The sequence below is a fragment of the Lactuca virosa genome, chromosome 7 (assembly GCF_052849685.1).
Source record: "Lactuca virosa cultivar CGN04683 chromosome 7, Lactuca_virosa_CGN04683_v6, whole genome shotgun sequence".
Taxonomy (NCBI): domain Eukaryota; kingdom Viridiplantae; phylum Streptophyta; class Magnoliopsida; order Asterales; family Asteraceae; genus Lactuca; species Lactuca virosa.
Genome location: NC_136432.1, coordinates 119136418 through 119158879, shown reverse-complemented (window position 1 = coordinate 119158879; position 22462 = coordinate 119136418). Strand labels below are relative to the sequence as shown.

The following is a 22462-nucleotide window of genomic DNA, read 5'->3' as shown; positions in this document are numbered from 1 at the left end:
ATGGGAATTCATATAATCAATGGCATTCACTCAACCACTTCTTTATATCTCAAGTTTTTACGTTTAAATATAGTAAAAAACACTCAAACTCAATCTACTTGAAATACTTTTTAGGGAAAAAAAAATATGTATATGTCACATTTTGTTTTTGTTATAAACTATAATAATTATTTGGATTTAAAAAAAAAACCAAAAAAATATCTAAACTATTCAAATTTGAAAACTATTTTTTTTCTAAGAGTGAAGATCTTGGTGGTGGAGCCATTGTCAAAGTAATGGTAACATAAAAAAAAAATCGTGTGATATACAATAAGAAAAAAAATAAAAATCATAATTTCATTAGACATAAAGTTCAACTTCTATAAGGAAGTTACATTTAAAAGCTCATCTCTTCGTTCTTTCATTTTCCGAAAATGAATAAGTACATTTTCAGTTTTAACATTCTCAAATGCTTCCTTTTTACACTACAAATCAAAACATCATTCATAAAATTATCACCTAATCTATTACGTAAATCGGTCTTCAACAACTTTATTGCAGAAAACACCGTTCAACGGTTGCGGTTGCGACGGACAAAACCAAAGTTAGTTTTAATAATCTATACACCAAAGGAAAAGAGAGGTGTTTCCCAGTTTCCACCAACAAACGAGAAATGTCTGCAATTCCCTCCAAGTTGAAAATTTTATCATGGAGAAAATAGTGATAATAGATATCAAGTTGTCCATTAAGATGCACCCTTTCTGAATCGTCAAAATCATTTTTGTATATATCGCTTAACTTCAACAACTTTGCTTTATCAAAACTAGAAAATGAGTCACAGAGACTCAAAGCCACCATGTTCTCCATTAATTTCGTGCCAACTTCAATAAATTAATCCCCGAATTCTCGAATTTGCATATCAAAAACCATGTTAAAAATCACAACTTCAAAATGATGTTGATTGGTCATATTGGTCCTACGCTTTCGTGGGGTAACATAATATTCTGACATGTCCACAATTCTAATAATATGTTTTCACAAAAAGCACATACATTTTTTCAAATTTGTGGAAACCCATCTTTTCTAAAGACTGACAATGCTTTCCTTGTCCCTTTTACTAACAAAGTCGCTTCCAAATCTTTTTTTAAGGTGCTTTGACAAGGTATCCGCGAGACCTAGAATTTCCAACATCAAGTGTAAAAGAAACACAAATCAAGTGTCTTGAAATATGACAAAAATATCATTTCTTGATTACAATTAGATAAAGTAGACCCTTCATCTTTGACATATTTAAGGACCGCGACAACTTCTGCAAACAAATTCAACAAACTTACAATTGTTCTATAATGTGAACCCCATCTAGTATCTCCAACTCGAACAAGAGAAATCTCTTGATTCAACCATCTTCCTGTTTCAGTTTCACCAATACCAATTTCGGCTTCAACACTTTCTTTTTGCATCTCTCGTATCATATTTTTTCTCTTACAAGAACCACAAATGACAATAACCACCAAAGCTAGTTTTTCAAAGAATTCTTCAACATCATCATGTTTCTTTACTATCACCACAACCACTAACTGAAGTTGGTATGCAAAACAATGTATATAATGTGCAAAACTATTTTATTTTAGTATCAAAGATTTCAAACTGTTGAATGCATCACCCATATTACTTGCTCCATCATAACCTTGCCCCCTCACTTATTTATTTCAAAAAATTAATAAAAAGATATAAGACATAAAAATAAAATTAATAACGTATTAAAGAAATAAACATTTTATGTTTTCTCACCTGAGCCATACTCACATTGTGGTCGGTAAATACGGTATCAATGGCAGGTTTAAGAGTCAAATAAGATGTATCCAACACCTGAACAACTCCAATAAATCTTTCCTTGACAATCCCAAGTCTATCATCATATCTCAAAACTATAGCCATCTGTTCTTTTTTGGAAATATCACTAGACTCATCAACTAATATAACAAACATGTATTTCCAATTTCATCACAAGTAGACTTGATTATCTCTATTGAAAAGCAATTGACAATATCTTTTTAAATCTTTGGAGAAGTCAACTTTTCATTTTTTGGAGCATTTTCTAAAGTAACGTTAAAAATCTTCTCATTATCTTCTCTAATCAATAATAAGATTTCAATGAAAAGTCCTTTATTATTAGAAGTTTCCGTCTAATCATGTCCACAAAATTGTAATATATTTTTCAGTAAAAATCTACAACTACGAGTTGTAGCACGTAATCGAATTTCATAATTACTTTTCTCAAGTTATGTTTGCTTATGAAAGACTTCACCAATAGATTGATTTTTTTTATCAATAGAAAATCACACTTTTCTTGTGCCTTATGGTGATGACTTTGAATATTACCCATAGGTTTCCAGAATGATTTTTTTACTCAAAGTGTCAAAGCCTTCAATTATATATGCATCTCTTCCACCTTGTTCCCCTACCATGTCTAAACAAGTAGCAACACAAACAATATGCCTTCTTCTTTTTTAACGCTATACTCTAACCATGGAAATTCAGTAAACCATTCCATAACAAAACGTCTTAGTTTCTTACCAAATAATATAAATTCAAAATTATACCCCTTTGGTTGACATGATCATTTAATCAAATATGCCCTCCTTATTTCATCCCTTTGATTAGGATTATAAGATGTAATCTTTGGCCTATCCCCTAGGTCCGAAGGAAGATCATTCAAATCAAAAGATTGTGTCACTTTTGGTTTTTGAGTATGTTCATTAGATTGTGGTTCGTGTGGTTTTGGAGTAGGTTTATTAGATTGTGGTTCTTGTGGTTTTGGTGTAGGTTGATTAAGTTGTGGAACTTGTATACTTTCAATATTACCCTATTTTTTGGAAGTTCCTTCACTATTGTTGTCTCCAACATGTAATTGTCTTTTGAAAAAAATGTTAATAGCAACCTACAATCAAATTATCAAAAGATATCAACTATAAACTTGATTTCAAGTTTGAACAACAAATAGCAACCCACAATCAAATTATCAAAGTATATCACCTATAAAATTGGTTTCCAGACTCAAGTTTCAACAGCAAATAGCAACCTACAATAAAAAATTCAAAATTATTACAACTATAAACTTGATTTCATGTTTCAACAACAAATAACCACTAACTATATTATGTAAGTCCCTAATCTAACAAACCTAATTGGTAATTTCTAATTTTTCAACACAATGCCAAAAAAATGAATTTAAATTAACGTAACAATAAATAATAGGATTGAGTTTTTTTTTTGTACTTACTTGTTTCATTGTTCACTTTGATCGTTGATCATTCACCATCGGAGGATTTCACCGGAATAAACCCACGACAACAATAAATCGCCGACATAACAGAAGGAAGGAAGGCAACGAGATCAGTCCAGTCGAAGGGGAGTATGTCCGTTGATTGCGTTTCTGATTTCTTTCTATTGATTTTGCAATATTTGAGCTAATTTTTGTTTCATAAAACTCTTTTGTGTGTTAGGCACTTGGCCACCTGGGCTTAACAAGTTTGGACCACTTATTGGGTTAGTTTGCATTTGCATTTACAATTTAGAAATAACCTAAATTTTTTTAGGGTAGCCCCAAAAATTTTTCTAGTGTATCAACGTACCACAACATAAAACGAAATTTTCCAAAAAAAAATTACACTATTGAAATTTTTTTGAGGGGTATCTCGGGCTACCCAGGCTCTATATTAAATCTGTCCCTAAAGTCAATTACCACACGAGCTTTCAATCTCCTCTCTATTTCATCCTTTGAATTTCATAAGGCTAAATGGCATGGTGATGTTTTTGCCTACCAAAATCTGGTGACACATAAGCATTTCACATTTTTGTCATTTTTTCCTATTAATGGTGTGTGATGTTGTAACGTCCTAATTTTCAGAGTAAATTTTATATTTTTAAACTAGCATAAACACTCATTTCTACAAAAGTACAATCAAAACAAAACCATTTGTCAATAAATTGAAATCCCTAAATTAGAGTTATAATGAAAAGTAGCGTGAAATATCAAATCATAAAACTGTTGATGTATATGTGTGTACAGTCACACCTTCGCCTTCCCACGATCATCTAAAGTACTTGAAAAATGTTTAATCCACAACTGTAATCCAAATATTAGTGAGTTCCTCAAAGTATCACATACAACACACCATAGCTAAACATATATAACAATTATGGGTTATCAGCAACCATGAGTCATCAACGGCTCAAATACTACATATTAGTGCTATCAGCAACCCCGAGTTATCAACAACTCAAATACAACAATTTAGGTTATCAACAACCCTGAGCTGTTAGTAGCTCACGTACAATAATTTGGGTTATTAGCAACCTTGAGCTATCAACAACCCACATACAATAATTTGGGTTATCTGCAACCTCGAGCTATCAACAACTCACATACAACTTATGATGTAAGTAACACAGTGAGAATACTCACCTGAACTAAACAACAGAAGTTCAACAACAACCTCAACAACAGAAACAACTAACGCAAGCTACATAAAGCCAAACCAGAACTAGTCCTTAGCTAAACACTCAATTCTACCAAGGTTTGACCAAAAGTCAAATTGGTAAAAAAGTCAATGGCCAAAGGTCAACCAGCACTGACCACCGTGTCGCGACCAAGCCCCTTGACCGTGTTGTGGTCCCGACATTAGATCGTGATGGCTTCCTTGCCACCACGTCGCGACTAGACATATGTCGCGGTGTGGTCCCACTAATGAACCACTTAATCTATTAAGGGCTTAATCGGACAAGTTAAAGTCTCATACTTTCCATGTAACGCCCGTGTTTCGAGGCTAAGCGTTGATACGACGATGTAATAGTCTAGGTCAACCATTGTAAACCATTTTAAAGTAATAAAGATGAATTACTTGAATGTTATGTGAATTATGTGCTTTTGTGTGCTTATTACTTGTTTATAATAATATAATAAATAAAGGATAAAAATAAGCGTCAAAAATAAAATGTTAGATAAGCCCGATACCGACAAAGAAAGTTGTAGTGGTCGTGGCAAGGATTCCGGACATATAAAGAGCGTCGAAATCCGAGTTATAACAAAGAAGTTATGGCCTGTCGAAGTTTCACGACAGAACCGGCACGACACTGCGTGACGTAAATAGTGAATTTACGATAGACTTTTTAGCTCTAGCGATCTAAACGAAAGTCGTAGTATTTGTTAAACCGAGAGTGTGCATAAAAAGAACTCCCAAATCTGACTTCGTATGGGCAAGTTATGATTTTTCCAAGTTTCAGATCGGCAGTGCACAACCCGAAGTTTGAATAGTAGATCGGTCGATTGTTGGCCGACATAACCCAAACGAGAATCGAAGATCTCGTTAATAGTAGCGCAAGATAAAAAGACAGACGGAAACGGACGTCGGATGAAGAAGTTATGAATTTTTAACGGACCAATCCTGTCTCGTTCTGTTAAAAATATAACTTTAAAAATAAAGTCAAAATTAGCCGACGGAGTCTAAACGAAAGTTGTAGAGTACGATCTCACCTACGCGTGGATATAAAGAACGTCGAAAACGGAGCTCGTATGCGAAAGTTATGAATTTTAGAAGTCGGAAAGGAAAATTGCGAAATCTGCGAGGGGTGATGACGTGGCTCGATCTGGACCGTCGCTTGCTGATCACGGACTCACTTCGGATGGAGACACCTGGCCTCGCATACGCGCCGCGTAGAAGGTACGCCCCACGTTCGGAATCGCTTGGTCTCGGAAGCTCCACGTCGCCCCAGCACCCTTGTGACACGCGTTCTACGAAGCGAAGGGAACGCCCCGCGTAGGGCCTCGGTACGCCCAGCGTACGTCCGAGGTTCGGCCTATAAAAGGGGAGCGAAGGCAGCCGGCTTCTTCACTCATTTCTCCCATATTTCTCTCACTACTTTCTCTCTCTAAGCCCCCTAACCCCCCCCCCCCTAAAGCCTAGGAAAACCCCCTAGCCCCCGAAGGAAGCCCCGGAGATCCCGAAGGCTCCAAGAAAAAGAGTTTTTCGGTTTGAAACTCTGCCCGCGCGGAGCCTGGTTTTCAAGCAAACTTCCCGGTTTCGTCAAAGAAGGTGATTTTAAGAAGCGAAGTGTTGTCCGAATCACTCTGTATCAGGTGAGTGTATAGTCACTTTCATCTTACACATAGATATGGAGTATTTTATATAAATTATATGCTATGTGTATATATATGTTATCTGTTTACTTGAGATGTTTGTTGGATGAAAGATCTATACTTCTTTCTTTCAGATCTGAAACTTTTTCCTTCAGATCTACACTTCCTCATCTCAGATCTAAACTTTTCTTCAGATCTAAACTGTATACTTTGAGATCTATGTTGGATGAAAGATCTGAACTTCTTTCCTTCAGATCTGGACTTTTTCTTCAGATCTAGACTGTATATATATTCTATGCTTTGAAAGTTATGCTGGATAAAAGATGTAAACTTTGTTTTATAGATCTGGACCATGTATGTATTTTATATCTACAAATATGTTGGGTAGAACATGGGTAGATAAAATAGTTGGTGTGTGGTGAAATAAAATGATGAGAGGCCTCAATGTTGACGTTGTTCCAGTCATCTAGCGGAGTATGGATGACGACCACAAACTTTTCTAGGAAGTCCAGTGGAACGCTAGCAGACTCGCAACCTGTAGGTGTTTGTGAACGAAGTGTTCACCGGTGTACTCCATCCCCCTATGGTTGCCTTAAGGACATATATGGCTGAGGAATCCCCTTAGCAGTAGTGTCCATCCCGATGAAATTCCCTAGGATAGGTCCCTTATGAGAGATGCTTTAGGGACGTAAGGTGAGGATAACGGGAACGGGTAATCGGGTTTAATGATTGTTGAAAATAATAAACTTATTTATTGTGGGTTGAAAACCCTATATGCTCACCAGGCTCCCCAGTCTGACCCACTCAGTTTCTTGTATTACAGGTAGTGGCAAAAGCATAGTTGGATGACTTGACGAGAGATTGTGCACCTTAGGCCAGTAGATAATAAATGGAATATTGTAAGGCCTATGTTGTTTTGAGGCCAGATTGTGTTTTGTGGCCTATGATGTTTTTGGTTTATGCTTATGGTTTGTATCGATGATTGACATCCCAGGTTTTTGTAATGTAATGAAAATACATTTCTTTAAGAAATGTTTTGATAAATTTTTATCATACTTTGTTTTGGGAACAAATTCCGCAACACTTTTCTTACGAAGTTACTCTGATTTTTATTAAAAATCATAAACGAAATTGGTTTTTTCTGGCCGTAAAAATGGGGATGCCACATTCCATAAGGCCTTAATACACTCCCAAGGCTCATAAAAATCATAACTTAATGGACATGCATGTATCATACCATTCTAGGTCAAAACGACCAAATTGAGATCCTAACTCCAAGCATGGCACCTAAAGACCATGAAAGACAAGATCTATGGACCAAAATACTTTTGGGGCAACGTGGGATAATAAAGTTGCAAACTCTATCACATCTAACAACACAAATTCATCCATTAGAGTAAAAACAATCTTAGAATCTAGATCTAGCAACTTATAAGCGTAAAGATGGAAACTTGCATTATACCCAAGGTCTATAAGTTGCATGAGAGGAGATGGAATTTAGAGAAAACATCTCACAAACATCACAAGATTCTTCCTCTTCCTCAATCTTCCATTGAAAGCTTCAAAGATCAACAAGACTTGTAATAAATGAAGGATGGACAACATTGAGGCTAAGGTTTAGGGTAAAGGATGCTTGGAGAAGAAGGAAACTGATCAAAATGACCTAAATCCCAGGTAAATGTCTTTAAATATGAAGCAAACCCTAAAATATTGTGTTTGGACTGCAACCGATGCTGTGTTGCGACCTTCTACACACCACACTGCGAGCTACCTGGTCCAACAAAGCTCAAACCCAACAAGGCCCAAACGCCATACAACCCAAAAACCCATCTTCATAACCATTTTCTTAAACTCCTAGCCCAACGAACTCCTTCCTTTAAGGCCCACATTCCATCCCTTAAGGCCCAAGACCCTCACTTGTTCGATTTAAAGTCAGAATTATAATATCATGAAACCGGGTGTTACAGACTTACAGGTGCCTACCAATTAAAAGAATGTAAAAGGAAAAGAAAGAAGCACTACAGAGACAAGAACCATCTGCAGAAGGTTGTCGTCGACAAAAAAACCAAACGGGGGCGCTGTTTGTCGCCGACAAAGAGCTCCACATTGGCAAAAACATCATGACATTGTGCAATCTAAAACATAAACTCATCTTTATCATCACTCGACTTCGTTCATTTTTTTATTTTATAAATTCAAATTTTACTAATTTAAAACAAAAATAAAATTTAGACAAAACTTCAAAAATGGTCCCTGTGGTTTTCGAAAATATCAAGTTTAATCCCTAAGTTCAAAAAATCTCACAGATGGTCCATGTGGTTTCAAAACTTTTAACAAACAGTCCCTTAGCCACATAAAAAGACTAATATGCCCTTTCTATTTCTTTTTAGAATTAATTTTACCTAATCATATTTAAAAAAAAATAAAAAGACAAAATAAATAATTCATTGGGCCCACCTCTCTCTCTCTCTCTCTCTCTCTCTCGTGAAAGTCTTTGTCATCTTCTTCTACTCAATCCCCAACACCCTTTGACTGATAAAAAAAACGGGCACTTCATTTACATCAGTTCATAGCCCCAGCATCTTGATTTTTAAACATCACCACTGCTCCACCACTACTCCGCCATAGAACCACCTGTATCAAATGTGAATCACCAACGTTGGCCACCGTTTGTCAACCAACAACCCCCCTTTTCCCTCTCCTGCTCCGACAATCAATCCTAAAAGCAATAACACCATCAGAAATCGAGCGAAGGCAGAAATCGAGGGAGGTTCTTCGATCCTCGTCTAATCGAGAAGGGAGAAGCAAGAATGGAAAACAACAGTAGGTGGGGGTGTTCGTGAGGAAAGAATCCGACGAACCAAGGCTACCGCCCCTGTTTCAGTTTCTCTCCTTCCTCCCACATTCTTCCATATCGATCAACAACTCAAAACATCCCCTCGTTTGCAGTGGTCCTCAATTTTGGCTTCGATAAAGTGAGAGGAAGAAGAACCGATAAACTAGCGAGCTGTTACAACTCCCCAGTCATCCTCACTTGGTTCTCCGTCACCTCCAGCACCTCCTATCTCTCCGCCTACTGTTGGTGATTTGAAGCCACAGCTCGGATGAGTGAGCTATCAACCGAGAAGGAGCTCATCGGAAAAACCGACTGCTCTTCCCTCTTCCACCATTATAGCCGCCTCCGCCTTTTCCCCCCTTGTGACTGCTTAACTACTGCAGAACCACACTCCACCATCGGAGCTTCCTGATCGCAGCCTTCCATTTGTGATTTCAGCTTCTCCGAACAGACGAAGACGGAGACCTGTTCCCTTAGCTCTCAATCGGAGATGATGCAAGTTAAAGCCTCAGAGGGTCGCCGGAGATCGACGACTCTGTCTCTCCTCGCGATTTGAATGACCACCATCGGAACTTCTCATCGCTTCCGATTTGTTCGTTCCTCCAAATCCCCAAACATATGAAGAAGACGATGTGTGTTTTTTATGTTGAGAGAGAGAGAGAGAGAGAGAGAGAGAGCAAGTGGGCCCAATGAATTATTTATTTTGTCTTTTTATTTTTTTTAAATAGGATTAGGTAAAATTAATTCTAAAAAGAAATAGAAAGGGCATATTAGTCTTTTTATGTGGCCAAGGGACTGTTTGTTAAAAGTTTTGAAACCACAGGGACCATCTGTGAGGTTTTTTGAACTTAGGGATTAAACTTGATATTTTCGAAAACCACAGGGACCATTTTTGAAGTTTTGTCTAAAATTTAATTAAAAAACACACTACAACAAAAGTTAATTAAATCTTAAATCGACATATAAAATGAAAAATACCTACTTTAAATACTACAAAAGCTAAATGAAAATAACAAAATTACAAATTAAATCCAACCACAATTACTAAATTCTTTCAAAAAAATGATTGTTTTTTAAATATTTTATGCCACCTCGTAACAAAAATATTTCATGTTATGGTGTTCGTGATACTCATTTTTGGTTGCATCAAAAACTTCTTCGTCGGAAACTCCAGGCTCTAAGGTATTCATTTTGTGGGTAAAAATAACATTAAACTCTTTAACTTTTGTCTACTTATCTTTCAATTTGGAAACAATTTGATGCGTTTGCACGATCCGATCCTCCAAGTTGCTGTTTAAAATGATTCACTTCTTTCTGTTCGGACCATTATATGCATTTTTCGACTAGCCTAAGAATAACCTCCATTTTAAAACAACTTTGACTTGCCATTATATGCATCTTTCGACTAGCCTATGTATAACATCCATTTTAAAATAAAAATGATTGAAAGGAGAATGGAATTTAAAGAGAATTGTAATGTAATTTAGTGGAAGAAGAGAGACATTAAGAGAGAACAAGAATTGTACAATCCGCAAAATTTTCTCTTAGCAGTACCAATGCATGTTCGGAATCATCACCACGACAGTAGCTCCGACTGTCTACGTTAACCCGCATCTGACTTCGTTCATCCTAATAATCGTCAGTTTACATTTTACGTTTTTAGAGAACCAAAATTTTCAAATTTAGTAAAAAAAATACGAAACATAAATATATTGATTAAAGTTCAAACCAAGAAGTTTAAAATTAAGAAACTAAACTGATCTAACTCAAAAATCTAAATTAAAACTGAAAAACCTATCATACATGGTTTTTATGACTAGAAAACATTTATTATGGTTTGGTTACAATATTTACTTGTTTATTACTTTAATTTCATTACTCGATTTGTTTATTTTAATTGTATTCAATATGCCATTAATTTTTTTTTAGATTCTCGTTACACCATTAGAGTAAATATGAGTTCGATAATTATGTCATATTGGATGTCAGGCAACGCCAGATAGATATAAATCAACACTTATGTTATATTGGATGCCATAATGGACACCACGTAAGTTTAGCTACCAGTATCAATTTACTCGGAATCTGTATCGATTATATAATGACAATCTAAAAAAAGATTTGATGATCTGGTAAATACGATTAAAAGATAAATAATTAAAATAACAAAATAAAAACTAGCTAGTGTATCTTACTTCATAACATTGTTTAACATAGTCGAATACAAATAAAAGATAAATAGTAAAATAACAAAATAAAAACTAGCTAGTGTATCTTACTTTATAACATTCTTTAACATTGTCGAATTATTATTAGACATGTCGTCTCTTCTGTTGAAAAAACTATACTGTGGAAGAAAAAAAAGTGTCCAACATGTTTATGTCAAGGAAGGTGGGGCAAGTGAACATAGGTTACCTACAAAGCGGATTGTTATTTTTAAATAATACTTATAGATAAAATATAATCATAGACTTCAAGACTTGCAATTGCAATTATAAGATAATAACAACGATTCATGGCATTCGAAAATTTGTGGTTGATATTACTCATAATAACTAATTACTATTTGCACCTCAGGTCTTTCTTTTTTAATTTTATTATTATTTTTTTTATCAATGTTTTATTATTATTATTATTATTATTATTATTATGAACTGTTTAAAGTTTTGCCATAAAATTTTCATGATTTGCTATGTTTGGCCCCTTCTTAATTTTTTACTACATTAGTTTGTTTGTGAAGTTGACACTTTTAGTTCCTAACATGTACCAAATATGACACCTTAAGTTTTTGCCACATTAGTTTGTGGAGTTAGCATTTTTAATCAACCACCTTCGATATTTTACTATATGACACTACTTTCCTCAAAACATTATATACACATAAAATAGAAACAACAAACGAGAAAAAAAACCCAAAGAAACACCGAAATATGTAAACATGAAAAAAAAACTGGACCGTTGCGAAGCGCGGATCACCTTCTAGGTCACAAACTCAATGACTAATGTCCATATGTTTTCCAAAACTTACATGAATGACCATTTTGATAACACCATTAGTTTCTGTCCGTTACTGTGAGGATAATTTAGTATTTTCAGGTAACAGACACAGAGTTTGTGACTATGAGTAAATCATTGAGATCATTTATGTAATTTTGTCTATATTTTATGTTTATAGGTTTGCGGCTTTTCCACGCTTTTACTTTTAAAAATGTCACTTTGACACTTCACTTTAAATTGTGTAAAATGTTATTTTCATTACTTCATTTTTTAACTTTCGTGTTTATCTCTAGTAGTATATATAATTTGATTTTTCTTAATAACTTTCGTCCGTTAACAAAAAAAAAACTAATTTTTTACATGCTTATTTGTTATATATGTATCGATATAAATTCAAAGTGGTTAACGTTTCGGTATGAATCTAGAACTTCTATTCATATATATATATATATATATATATATATATATATATATATATATATATATATATATATATATATATATATATAATTTACTTGTTTTTTTATGTATGTGTTGGTTTAAATTTGAGTGTGACTACGGTTCGACGTATTTTTTTAAATGTTTTTTGTGCTTAATTTTTATGTACATTTTGTATATATGAGTTGGGTTACATATAATAACTTTTATTTGTTAACTTAAAACAACATATTATATTCGAGTTTGTCTAAGTTTCGATATAATTTTTATTTTATTTTTATTTTTAATTATTTATTTTTTATATTTTTGTGCTTAATTTTATGTATGTTTTCATGTATATGTCGGTATAAATTCAATGTAGTTAACATTTCGAGGCAAATTTAGAACTTTAGTTCGTTATTTATTTATTCTTTTTTTTTAAAACCTACTTTTTTATGCATGTGTCAGTTTAATTCGAGTTTGTCTACATTTCGACATATATTTTTTTTATTTTATGTTTTTGTGCTTAATTTTTGTATGTTTCCTACGTATTAGTCGGGTCACATATAATAACTTCCGTTCGTTAACTTAAAAAAACGTATGACATTTGAGTTTATGTATGTTTCAACATAACCTTTTTTTTACATTTTTGTGCTTAATTGTATACATATTTCCTACGTATGAGTCGGGTCACATATATTAACTTTCGTTCATGAACTTAAAAAAACTATTTATTTTACGTGCTTATTTGTATGTATGTGTCAGTATAAATTTAAGGAGGTCAACGTTTCGACGTAAATTTAGAACTTTCGTTCATTAATTTAAAAAAAAAACTTACTTGCTTTTTTTATGTATGCGTCAGTGTAAATTCGAGTGCGTCTACGTTTCGATGTATTTTTTTTAATGTTTTCATGCTTATTTTTATCTACCTTCTTATTTTTTCATACATAAAAATACGCATGAAAACCTAAAAGAAAATTATGTCAAAACGTAGACGAACTCGAATTTATGCCGACATATACATAAAAAAGCGGGAAAATGACACAAATGCCCTACGAATTTTATAAGGTTTACCTGTTGAGTCCCTAAAGTTTTTGTCGGGCTTTATGGGTCCCTAAAGTAGGATATGATCTGCTCTTTTAGTCCCTGTCAACCTGTAATAGCCGGTTCAGTGACCTTTTAGACCAAAAAAACTCATATTGTGTCCCTATAAAGCCAAAAAAATAAGTTCAAGGATCAATTCGTACAAAAAAATCTCTCATTTTCTTCTAAAGTCGATTCACACTCAGTTCGTACCCTCACAAGAAATCGATCGATGCTCTTCTTTTCGTCTTCACCCTCGATCGTCACACACACTAACTGAAGATCACAACCCTCTTTCCCTTCTAATCGATTCTCGATCACAACCCCCTTCCACTATTTTCTTTGATTCGATTTCAGCTCTTCAATGAATTGACCCCCTCTTTCTTTCTTCTCTAGTTCAAAATCGCACAAGCTACCTCTCATCTCCCTCCGAGTTGCAGGTTTGATGGATGCGATGTTGAGAAGGATGTGTGAGTTTGATGAGGTTCACATAGAAAACAAGAGTAATTATCTTTTTTTTATTTGATTTGCAGGTGATTGGTTATGTTGGCTGACTGGTGGTTTTTGTGGGTTATGGGTGCTCCAATGGTGGTTTATTTCACGAGACAAAGGAAAGGAATAAGGGTGTTTGGATTGGGTTGTTGTGATATTGATTCGATGGTGATTAAGGTGGGTTATGGTGGCTGTAATGGTTGAATAAAATGTTGGTGAGCATTTGGTTCAGGAGGGTACGAATTGAGTGTGAATCGGCTTTAGAAGAAAATGAGAGTTTTTTTTGTACAAATTGATCCCCGAACTTATTTTTTTGGCTTTATAGGGGCACAATGTGAGTTTTTTTGGTCTAAAAGGTCACTGAACCGGCTATTACAGGTCGACAGAGACTAAAAAAACAGGTCATATCCTAGTTTAGGGACCCATAAAGCCCAACAAAAAATTTAAGGACTCAACGGGTAAACTCTAGAAAATTCGTAGGGAATTTGTGTCATTTTTCCCTAAAAAAGCAAGTAAGTTGTTTTTTTAAATTAATAAACGAAAGTTTTAAATTTACGTTAAATACGTTGACTGTTTTGAATTTATACTGATACATACATAAAAATAAGCACTTAAAAATTTAGTTTTTTTTTAGTTAACGAACGGAACTTATAATATGTAACCTAACTCATATGTAGGAAATGTACATAAACTTAAGCACAAAAACATAAAAAAATACGTCGAAATATAAACAAACTCGAATAATACGTTTTTTTTAAGTTAACGAACGAAAATTATTATATGTGACTCAACTCATTTGTAGGAAAAACATATAAAAATAAACACGAAAACGTAAAAAAAAATTACGTCGAAATGTAGACAAACTCGTTTTTAAAACGACACTTGCATAAAAAAATAAATAATTTTTGTTAAAAAATAAAAATGAATGGAAGTTCTAAATTCACGTCGAAATGTTGTCCACCTTGAATTTATTAAGGAAAATCAAATTATATAATACAGGGGATAAAAACAAAAGTTTAGAAAATTGACAGGCAAAAGCAACATTTTTTAATAAAGTTCAAAGTGAATGGGTTAAAATGACATTTTCAAAAGTAAAAGGGTGGAAAAGCCACAAACTCATAAACATAAAATATAAACAAAATTACATAAATGGTTCCTATGTTTACAAACTCAATCATTGCTACTAAAAAGACCAAATTACCTTCCTACTAACAGATGAAAACCAACCGTATTAACAAAAAAAGATAGTAAATTTTGAAAACCACATGGACTTGATAAACCATAATGGCTTATGTAATTTTATCTAGTCCATATCTCAAATAAATGGCCCAAAATTCTGTCAAAAAGGTTCATAACAGATTTGCAAAATTCCAACCAATGGCGCAACCTAAAGTTAAAAAAATTGTATAAGATATATTGTAGTCCATCAATTCCATCATATATGTACCTAAATAATGAGCCCAAAAAGGTTTATAACAGTCCAAATCTCAAATGGCCCAAAATTGAAAAGAGCTCTGTCAAAAAGGTTTATATTAGGATGTATATGATGATTATGCTTAAGCTATACCGAATCTTCTTGCTCTCTTTAATTTTCAGTAACGATAAACAACTCCAACTTCACTACCCATTTCAACGTCCTGAAGAACAACAATTAAGCTTCTTCTGTTGTTCAGTAGGATAAATCGTTTATTTAAGTTTACACATGTAACAATATATTTTTCATTAACAGCACAATCAATTGCATTGTCACTTGGTCTTTTTGTTTTTTGCTCAAAGGTATCTAATATCTAATCAAGTTATTTATTGTTGCTGCATATGGAATGGTAACACTTGATATTGATCTTCTAACTTGTATTGATCAAACCTTGTGCCAAATGGAAGGATGTTCACACCCAATATCTCAATTATCACGATTCTATTTGAAACCAAAGATAAGTAGAAACCATAACAATCGAACTAAATTTTGGATATACTTTCCACTTCAAATCAATAACAACTAGATGACATTAAAAACTCTTCAACTTAATCAACCATTCCATTAAATATCTGTTGTAGAAAATTTATTTATTATTAAGAAAGTTAATAATTTACTTCTATATTTTTTTTAATTTTAGGCACCATCGTCTTATATTTTGGTAAAATTGCAAGATAGTTCGAATTCTATTATTGCAAAAAAGTGTTATAGGACCCAAATAGAGGAAATCAAAAGTAGGTGATTGATTACTTTTAATTGAAAGAGTAAATTGCCTAAAATAAAAGTTAGAACAAATTAATTGCATTTATTTTGTTATATTAACAATATATGATATGATGTTTATTAAATATATGTTAATTTCTATAAGTTAATTGATATTTGGAACAAATTAACAAAAATACAACGTAAACTAATACACGTATAATCTTTTGTTTATAAAATTTGGTCTCAATGCGATAAGATATAATTTAATTTTAGTAAATATGAAAGGTGAGCATATGTGATCAATTGCTTAAAATCATATTAAACTTATATCATATAGTTTAATACATATCGATGGAAGGCAAACGGGCCACAAGCTGCGCCGCTAGCCCTTTCTGGATGACAAAACTAATTCTTTTAAAAACATCTGTGGATCTAGGAGATCTAACATTAGAATGCATGACCCGTTTGACTCTGTTGAGGAGCTCCACCGCCTCTGGTGCGAGAAAACCAAATGTATCAAATGCAAAAGGAACAAACACATGTTGATTTTCTATACGTGCCGTCTCGTGCTTTGCCACTTTGCACACATCGGCTTTCAAAGCGGCATGCCCTGCTGTGAAACCCCCGCTCCTCAAACCGAAGAGAGAAGAGACCCTAGTAAGATCAACACAAGCGTGTTTCCCTCCTACCCATCCAAAGACCAAAATGTCAGCCGACCTGAGTGTGATCAATTTGTATATAATTAAAACTTTTGGTTATTATTATTAAAAACATTAGCCCTCCGTAGTTAATGTATTTAATGTTATATTGGTCCTTGACTCCTTGTGTTAAATAAAATAAAATGTCGTATTGATATTGATTGTCTACGGTCATAAGATTCTCATCCAATATGTTGTCAAATCTTGAAGGAAAGAGAACTTCTTACAATGATTCATGAATAGAGTCAATTTAAACGTTAACACCAACACCACCTCAAGAACATAAAGGAACAATTTAGTGAACATCAATAGTAGTAACAACAATGGAATGCTAATCATTTTAGGGAAAATGACGCAACGGTCCTATTATGTATTACACATTTGCCCATTCGGTCCTTTAACTTATTTTCATGTTTTTGAAGGGAATAAACTTATTTTTGTCGGGTTTAATTGGTCATTTTGGCCAAAATGAAGGGGTCACCCGGTTACCCTTTTGCCACATAGACCCATTTTCCCTTAACCAATGTTGACTTTGAAAAGTCTCAAATTTCCTGCTCCTCGTTCTCCTCCTCGTTCTGTCTCAATTCTCAATATAATCATACATCTTCATCTTCTTTACAAAACCCTCACACTTCGAGCACTGCTCCATAGTCGAAGTTTCCAATAATGGGAATGAAAAATCCTCCTTCGCAAAGCAAAACCCCTTGAGATATGGAAGTTTTCTAAGTATTAAGGACCTGAGACAAGGTAACATAACCTAACTCTTTTTTCCATCAGATACTTTTTCAACAACAACCTTTGCATCCTTAGCAATTACCGGCCACATTTATCTATTATTAGCTCTTGGAGTTGCTTTAGGGTACCAACCATGGAACTAGTAAAAACATATTGTAAACATTCATAACCACTGTAACACCCGTTTATTTATTAAGTTAAATAAATTAATTAATGAACGATTAATAGCCCTAAAATAAATAATTATATATCAAAGGATGGTCTCGAAGGGCTAATTGTCATAATTTTAGAAGTTGGGGGTTAAAAGTGTAAGTTTTGGATTTAATTTGAGAAGGAATTCAGAAGTTAGGGTGCGTTTGGTAATTAATGGACTTAAATTGAAAAGATTTGAAGGCTTAGGGGCTGGTTGGTAATTTCAGGACTTATTATGAAAGGAAATTATGGGATCAAGGGCTAAAGGGGTAAATATTGGATTAAGATTGAAAGAAAAAGGGAAGGAAGGGGCTAAACTCGTCATTATGGAGGTAAGTTTGGGGGATCGGAGTATATAACCCGTCACCCCTCCCGCTTCAAACCCTAACCCTAGGAGTTAGAATGCAGCCGCCACACTCTTCCTTCCGTCTCCGGCGCCACCATCCACCTCGCTCATTTCCGACCGCCTAGCATCACCGGACTTCCACCATGTGTTCTATCGGCGAGAGAGAGTTCAATGAGTCAAGCTTTTGGCGACGGGGCCGTGAGGGGTTAGGCGAGCGAAGCTGCTGCCGCCGCTGCCAGCCGATGTCGAGCACTGCCGCTATGATTTCACTGCCGGTGAAGCCGGGAACTGCCGAGGAAGGAACACCGCCACCGCCTATTCCTCGTTCTTCTGTGGCCTGACGTCGTGTATGTCGACGGGAACCGATGGTGGGCTTTGGCCGCCGTTGCTGGGTTTCCGGTCGTCGCTTGCAAACCGTAGTAGCTGAGTTGGGGACGTTTCGCTCTTCAGATTGTGACCACGAAGCGTGTGCAGGGGTTTGCTCGGCTGGGGATCGAGGGAATCGCCGCCACCACCGTGAGGTGGTGGCAGTCGTCGTTGCCTTTCCGTTCTGCCGCTTCTGTCGCCGCCTTGCGCCACCAGGTGGGTGGTTGGGTCGTTTGGTGACCATATAGTGTGTGTGTATTTTCCATTGAGTTTTTGTGGTGTGTTTTATTTGGCCGGAAAAGCCACTGCCGCCACGAGCCACCGCCGGCCACCACTAGGGTGGCTGTGTGTGTGTGTGTGTGATTAGTTTAGTGTGTGTGTGGTTAGTTAAGATTTAGCCTTGTAAAATGTAATTTGAATTTGGAATAATGAAAATGAACTAAACCACCACCGTAAGGTGGTGGCCGCCGCCGTGAGCCGCCATTGACCACCACTACCCGAGGTGGTAGTGGGTGGTGCCCCACAGGCAAACCCTAATGGACCTAGCAAGACCCTAATGGGCTTAAAGATTAATTTTGGGCCTATTGGGCCATGTTTGAGAGGAAACCCTAATTAGGGTTTAGAAAACCCTAATTGTGAGTAATTGGGCCTTAGACTTATTGGACCCACGTTTAGGCCATGGGGATTGGATGGTGTATCAAGCCCAACTACACCATATCACTTATCTAGTAGAGTAAAGGACTTAATGAATTAAGTCCTTAATGGGTTAAGTAAGAAACACTTAACCCTAGTTATCATTTTATGTGAAACCCTAATTTCACTTGGGCTTTGTGTTGGGCCATCCAAGAACAAGCAAATGGACTAGAATAATTTAGTGGGCTTTAGGGTAAGACCCATAGGAGGGTGTTGGCCCAATTTGGAAAATTGGGCCATAGATGGGCCATAGTTGGGCCTAGATGGTTGTATGGTATTGGGCCCTTAGAATGAGACATGTTGGACCGGACTAAACAATTGGGCCTTAAGGGAAGTCCATGTAGAGGTTTGGGCCCAATTTGGAAAATTGGGCCAAAGGTTGAGCTTTGAGCCATAGTTGGACTTTGGGTCTATGGATTGGGCCTTGGGCTTGGGTAAGCCAAGCTAGGGGTAATGTAGTAATTACCCAAAGTATGTATTTATAGTTATGTGTTAGAACCCAATTATTAATTGGGTGTTATTTTGGTGTTGACAGTTCAGGAATCTGTCATCCAGCAGCTAAGGTTGAGTCTGCGGGACTTCAGCAGTATGAGATTGTGTCTACGGGACTTCAGCAGTGTGAGGTGAGTTTCCTTCCAGTAGAAACGGGTCTACGGCCACAATGCCGGCCCGTTTAGATGATAGTAGTTCCGGACTTCGGTCCGATGCCGGGCGGGGCCCGATACAGTAGTATGTATGCTTGATGTCTTCGTGATTCATGCATGTTGTGATATGTGTATTCTGATCCGGACTTCGGTCCGATGTCGGGCAAGCCCGATACAGTATGTGATTATGCTATATGTTCATGTTATGTTATGTTCAGTTTATTCCGGACTTCGGTCCGATGCCGAGCGGGCCCCGATACAGTGGGCGGGGCCCAAGTTATTCCGGACTTCGAGCTGATGCCGGGCGGGGCCCGATGCAGTGGGCGGGGCCCAAGTTATTCCGGACTTCAGTCTGATGTTGGGCGGGGCCCAAGTTATTCCAGACTTCGGTCTGATGCGGGGCGGGGCCCGATGTAGTGGGCGGGGCCCAGATCATGCCGGACTTCGGTCCAATGCCGGGCGGGGCCCGATACAGTGGGCGGGGCCCAGTATGTGTTATTTGTGTTATTGTATGGTATGTGGTAGTTTGGGGGAGCTCACTAAGCTTTGTGCTTACAGTTTTCAGTATTGGTTTCAGGTACTCAGTTTTCAAAAGAGGAGCTCGGGAAGATTGCAGTGCACACACCATTTGTTCAGCCTGGGATGTTTATACTCTGATATATTTGACAGTTGCTATGATATTTTGAGATACATTGTTTATGATTCGTATATGATGTTCGATGAATATGGTTTTATTATGTGACAACCCGAAATTTCTATTCTGTACAACCATTCACTTCAATAGAAGTCAGAACTGTTTCTGCTAACTTTCAAGCTTTTAGGAATAAGTTTGAGTGTTTTTAAGTTAGTACTTCAGGAGATATCAGGAGAGAGGATGCCCTAGGGTTTATTGTGCAACAATAATATTCCAAAACTCCAAGAGTTTGGAGTTTACGGCCTAAACAAGGGTGTTTACGGCCGTAAACCCTAAAAGGGGGTATAAATATGACACTTAGTCATATTTTACCACTTTTCACATTTTCAAGATCCAAAATCAAATTCTCTCTCAAGTATCATCCAACATTTCTTCAAGATCTTCAACTTGTAAGTATTTCTAGCCCTAATAAGTTGATATCTACCTTAATCTAGTGATCTAACATGATTCCATCCGTGAAATCATTCCAAAAGTGTAGATCTTCAAGTTTCACCAAGAACACCAAGAACACACACTAGTGTTCTTGGACTTTTAGCACCTTTTCAAGCTTCTACCTAGTAAGTACTCCTACCCTAGTGTATTATAAAGCTTGTTACACTTCTAAACATCAAGAAAAAAACCAAGAAACACAAGATCAAGGTGTTTACGGTCCAAGATGTTCTTGGACCGTAAACCCTATTAAGGGTGCCAAAGTGTGCCCTAGTACCTTCTAAGCCTTGGAATACTAGTCTAGACCCCTTCCTTGTTGCGCTTAGGACTCAAAACAACCAAAGACCATAAACATTTGGGTTTACGGCCGTAAACCCAAAGGGAAATGGTCTAAGGACCGTAAACTCCTAAAAAGGAGTAAAATGGTGCCCTAATCTCTTCCTAAGGCTTAAACATGAAGTAGGAATGCTTCTTGTGATCTTTAAGGCTTCAAAACACAAAATGGTCAAGAAACATGAGTTTACGGCCGTAAACTCATGGGTTTACGACCGTAAACTCAAGGAGTTATGGTCACAAAACCGTAAACTCCAAGGGAGTTTACCCTTGAACCCCAAACTCAATAGCAAGGTCCTACCACCCTTAGATGCAATCCTTATGACTTATAGCACTTAAATCAAGTGTTTTACATGTCTTAGGATGTCTTAAGTTGGTTAATTAGTTTTTTTATGACTAATTGGGTACATATATGGGATTATATGTTAACTAGGATCATTGTGTGTGTACAAGTCTTCACTTGACACTTAGGATCCTACATCATTCAGTTCATCCGCAACCACCCACTGCAGGTGAGTTCATACCCCTTAATCAATCTTTTAAATGATTTTAAATGCTTTCATGGGGGGGGGGGAATACAAGTAGAAAACAGGAAGTTATAGAATCAATCACATGTGATTTATAACTGTGTTTTCAACCAACTGATTTCACATACTTCAAAATGTGATAAATACAATAGTGTTCGGCTGTTTTATACTTGGTTATCAAATGATTTACTTTTGAATATTTTCATAAACTGACATCAAGTCATCATTATTTATTGTTCAAAACTCTTAAATGTTTTACAAAACCTCTTTCAACTTATTGTTAAAAACCATATCTATACACTTATGTTTCATATACATATGTATTGATATGAGAGCTTTCATTCTTTCTTCAGTTCCAAGACTCTTGTGTAGCAAGGGTGTATAAACCTACTTGGACATTCAATTTACATTCCAGTAAACTATTATAGGTATAGTTTAGGGGATACAAACTACTATTCCTATTACAAGGAATTGCATAAGAGTCAGTTCATTCATGAGTCTATACTAATACATTACATGCAATATGAAGAGATACTATTACATGGATATCATTACATGGATACTTTTACATGGATTCTATTACATAGATACTATATGATGAGATACTATTACATATTATATGTGTAGATACTATTATATATGTACGGGACTAACCATTATACACCCAGCTGTTAGCTACATAG

At 35.8% G+C, this 22462-nt stretch overlaps 1 protein-coding gene across 1 annotated transcript; it reads right to left on the bottom strand.

The window, feature by feature from the left end:
• Positions 1 to 870: 870 nt before the first annotated feature.
• On the bottom strand, positions 871 to 1917 carry LOC145127078 (uncharacterized). The gene is made up of 4 exons (XM_079062325.1): positions 1771 to 1917; positions 1314 to 1556; positions 1075 to 1154; positions 871 to 1000 (listed from the first exon to the last, which is right to left on the bottom strand). The coding sequence occupies exons 1-4, from the start codon at positions 1915 to 1917 to the stop codon at positions 871 to 873; spliced, it is 600 nt and encodes a 199-aa protein (XP_078918451.1).
• Between the last annotated feature and the right edge of the window lie 20545 nt (positions 1918 to 22462).